General features: G+C 37.3%; 1 protein-coding gene across 1 annotated transcript in view; it reads left to right on the top strand.

Moving 5' to 3' along the window:
• Window positions 1-673: 673 nt before the first annotated feature.
• The window catches only part of LOC106873277 (bromodomain-containing protein DDB_G0280777), a 9,148-nt gene continuing 5,051 nt past the window's right edge, over window positions 674-4,770 (top strand). Inside the window, exon 1 of the mRNA XM_014920574.2 lies at window positions 674-1,592. Within this exon, the coding sequence (XP_014776060.1) occupies window positions 778-1,592 (815 nt within the window). The 5' untranslated portion in view covers window positions 674-777. The remainder of the gene's footprint in view (window positions 1,593-4,770) is intronic.

Genomic DNA, 4,770 nt, shown 5'->3' with positions numbered 1-4,770 from the left:
TACTGTTGCTTTTAGCCCCAGGAGGACATCTCCTCCAGCTGGCTTATCGACACACGACTGTGTCCTGTTTGCCAAGGGAAGTTATCCCTCTCACCTCGATCTGCAGCACGAACGTATCCGGATTTCAGGGTTATTTCCCTTCAGTTTCCGTCTACCAAATCCCCTCACAAAGCTTTGGTCGGCCCGAGGCTATAGCAGAAGAGACTTGCCCAAGGTGCCACGCAGTGGGAACGAACCCGGAACCATGTGGTTGGTAAGCATACATACATACAGACAGACAGAGAAAAGCTGTGCAGGTATTGCTAAATCGTCATGAAACCTATTTCCCAACCATATGGTTTCAGGTTCATTCCCATAGCGCAGCACCTTGAGCAAATGCTTACTTTTTGGTCGTCAGGAAGATGCACGTGTATGTGATTCCCACCACCGGTATTGGTTTGTTTAATCCCCGTAACCTCGAGATTCAGCATAATGAGTTCGATAGAATAACAGGCTTAAAAAAAAATACTGGGGTCAATATGTTCAACTAAATCCTTCAAGACGGTGCTCCAGCCCGGCCGTAGTCCAATAATTGAAACACGTACAAAAAAAAAAAAAGAGAATAATTTCTTTTCCTGTTATTCCTCTCAAAATAAGCAATGAGAGTTCTCTCCCTTACGCTTGTGCTCCATAACAGGAGATGTAAATAAACTAGTTTCAACTTGGATTGTTTTTGTTCCCTGTCGCACTGCTTTTGGAATTTTCTCTTTAGCTATGAATCATTGATTCTAGTTCCACATGAATACCGGAGACGTTACAATGTCAGCGGCAACACGATGTAAAAAGCGTTGTGAGAATTATTCGAGGAAAGACAAAGAAAAACTGCTCGAACTTGTGACGAAGAGAGTGGATATTTTGGAAAGTAAAGTTTCTAATTCTAATATGAATCTGCAGAAAGCCATGTGTTGGGTAGAAATTGCTAAGGAATTCAACGAAGGGTCTTCGGAATTTCGAGATGACAGGCAACTGAAAGAGCTATGGAAACGTATGAAGTATAATTCCCGGATGGATTTATTGCGATTCATAGAAAAAAGAAATAATTTGCGACCTGGAGATAAACCTTTGGATAGTTTAGATGAGTTTACGCTTATTTTAGTACGTTTGATACCGGATTACTTCCAAATGGACAGCGATCCGAAAGTTCGCCTCCAATGTAGGGAATTACTGTTGATTGATCCGAAGTTGTTTGAGCTTCGAGTCAACAAAATTCATGAAATTCTCAACGAATCAGATACAAACGGATCGATAAATAATAGTAATAGTAATATCACCACAACTACCACCACTACCACCACCACTAACAATAACAATATTAATAATATTAACTTTAACAATAACAACAGTAACGATAACAGTGTTAATTTTCAGAGAATAAATGAAAATAGTTCTGACGAGGATTTAAAAGTTTTTAGTAATTTGCAGCATCAAGCTCTACATTCTTTAGTTGACGGTTCACTTGATGGAAATTCTCAAGATCAGCAGCAAAACTTAATTTCGGATACAAATATATACGTTAGCTCCGGTCTCAGCAATGATACTGCTATCAACAAACGGTATATATCTGATTTTTTTTCTCTTTATTTACATATAATGTTTTTCTTTTGCAGTTTTCATATGTAGTCTCATAAGCTCATAGTCGTCTGTGCTTATGTGACACCATAAAAAAAGGGTTAATATCTAGATCTGATGTTCTGTGGTAGGGTATTAAAAAGAGCTATTGTGTCAACTGCAGCGCGTCTCTTACCTAGCCTAGGAAAATGCTGCAAATTCAGTGATTAAACATTTTGGACTCCGCATATATTCGTCTTTTTGTAAAAAGGAATAATACGCAAGTGAAAAAAGAAAAAAGGAAGTAATCTTTGATTATAGCGTACCACTTTCATGTCAACCTGTATTTTGATAACTGTTTGTTTGGCAGCCGCAGAAGTATACAAACGTAAAGAATTGTCTGTTGTTTTCTTGTTCAGTTGTGTTGTTTTCAATAAGATATTTGGTGGCAGTTAAACGTTTTACGTGGATTTAACCCCGTCACAACTTCAACATTTTTCATGCCTTTTTCTTTTCTAATGAACTTCTGTTATTAATTAGTTTGAACAGAAGAGATTCACGCATTGCCCCCACCCCCCAAAAAAACAGTTGAAATACAAAAAAAGGTAATCTTCAAGTTTAGGGGGATAAAAAAAATAAATAAAAATATTCAAGGGAAATAACTGAACGACTTACCAGTATTATCCGTTTTCTTCTAGCTGTTTATAAATAAATCACACCCTCATCCTAACCTTAACCCTAACGTCAATCAAATCACGTGTGTGATTTATTTATAAACAGAGACGTACGGAGAATACTGGTAAGACGTTCAGTTACTTCCCTTGAATATTTTTATTTATTTTTTTTATCCCCCTAAACTTGAAGATTACCCCAAAAAATAATTTCCCTTTTAATTAAGAAATTAGTTTGGGTTATGGGAATTTTTCTTTTTTTTTTTTGCACCTGCCTTTATTTCATATATATATTTCGTTATGCAAAATATCTACCTACCATCCCACCCACAAAAACCTAACACAAATACTGCGGTTGTAAATTCTATAGTTAGTTTCTGTAATAAGAAGCTTACTTCCCAACCACATGGCTCCGGGTTTAATCCCACTGGTATTGGTGTGTTTGCATTCCCGTAACATAGCGGTTTGGCTGTAGAATAAGTACATAAAAAATAAGTACAAGGGTCGATTCATATGACTAAAAATTCAAGGCAGTACCCCAGCATGGCTGCAGTCTAATGACTGTAACAAGTAAAAGGTAAAAGATTCTGAATCTCTGATATTGAGAAATCTGAAGATTGATTTTTTTTTAAAAACTGACATAGAAAAAGAAAGTGGAGTTTTAAAAAATTCATGTTAAAATGGTTAAGTTCTGATTTGGACATGAATACCTCAGAGGAAGACACTTCAATCTTGAGTTAAAACATGATCTAAGGTGTTCCAACTATTACCATAGCCTTCTTTTATTTAGATAGCATATCTACGACGTGATTTGAGCAGTATTTTGCTGGTGTTTGTAGCAAGTTGATAGCAATCACATGAAGACGTCCCATGCAAGCACCACAGTTTAGGAACCTAATCATTACTGTTTCGAATCTCTCTCTCACACACACACATTGACTTACCATTGTTCTTAATGGGAAGATAAAAGTAACTTTAGGTTGTACTACTTTAGTCAAATCATACTTGAGTCTTGTGTTTGTTTTCCAGTTGTGTCAACTAGTAATATATACCTAAAATAATAGTTAAAGCTCACCTTTTATATTTCTGTGGCACCTAGCTTGTGAGATTCAAATGATGGACTTGTTCTTCCTAATAGGAACATAACATTCAAGTCCAGTGATTATCAAAGTTATTTTATTGTGGAATCTGTATACAATTGTCCAAAAATCACTGAATATATACATATATTTTACAGACAACCCCTATTAACTATCATTTTTTAACAAGACAGTAAATGAAGCAAATTATTTTGCAAGTATATTCATATAAAAACAGACATATAACTTGTTTTGAAAACTTTGAGTAGCATTTCTGTGCTGGACAAGACATAGAACTGCATCTAGCTCTGAGACTCCAGTTTGGGAGTTCAGGTGTTTTGTTGGGTACGGAGCTACTCACTAGTCATCACTACTTCATGGTCTGTTCTAGTCTGAGGTAATAGTACTTGTCAAAGTCCCTAGTTATGGGCCATATAGAAGATGATCCCATGCATTTCTTTATTGCCCACAGGGGACTAAACATAAAGGGGACAAACAAGGACAGACGAAGGGATTAAGTCGATTACATCGACCCCAGTGCGTAACTGGTACTTATTTAATCGACCTCAGTGTAATATGAACTCAGAATGTAGTGGCAGATGACATACCGCTAAGCATTTCGCCCAGCATGCAAACGTTTCTTATTTCTTTATTGCCCACAAGGGGCTAAACATAGAGGGGACAAACAAGGACAGACAAAGGGATTAAGTTGATTACATCGACCCCAGTGCGTAACTGGTACTTAATTTATCGACCCCGAAAAGATGAAGGGTGAAGTCGACCTCGGCAGAACTTGAACTCAGAACGTAACAGCAGACGAAATACCGCTAAACATTTCACCCAGCGTGCTAACGTTTCTGCCAGCTCACCGCCTTAGAAGATGATCCCATGGCTAAGACATATAGCTGGGCTGGCCTCTAGACATGTGTCATACAAGCCCACTACCGTGTTGACATGACTTGATGTCATATGCACCAGTCTCTTGCCTTAGGGTTAAATACATCCCATGTTTCAAGAGTAAGCTTTAAAAAGCAGAGAACTGGCAGAGTAAACAGTGAACAAACTAGTAGAAGACAATGGAAGACCACTGTTGTATCTTTCCCCAAGAAAAATCATGATTTTGGCATGGAGGTTCATGATTGCTGATTCCTGCAGGCATGGTACATGCAAAGAGAGAATAACATTTGTTTTATCAAAAAATATATACTAAATTTTATTTAAAAGGCACTCTAATCCATTTCAATAGCATATACCGCACATTCTCTACTGGTTTAACACCACAACCATCACCACCACCACCACAGTTTGAGGATACCTTCTTACCTTCTCAACTACTAATCTTAGTGGCCCTATAAAGGGTTATGTGCGCTGCCTTCCCTCTTAACTAAAATATATATATAAAAAAATGAGACAACAAAAACCTACCTTTTAAA

This window comes from Octopus bimaculoides, chromosome 9 (genome assembly GCF_001194135.2).
Source record: "Octopus bimaculoides isolate UCB-OBI-ISO-001 chromosome 9, ASM119413v2, whole genome shotgun sequence".
Classification (NCBI taxonomy): domain Eukaryota; kingdom Metazoa; phylum Mollusca; class Cephalopoda; order Octopoda; family Octopodidae; genus Octopus; species Octopus bimaculoides.
Note: the sequence above shows the minus strand (reverse complement) of the source record. Positions and strands in the feature narration are given on the sequence as shown.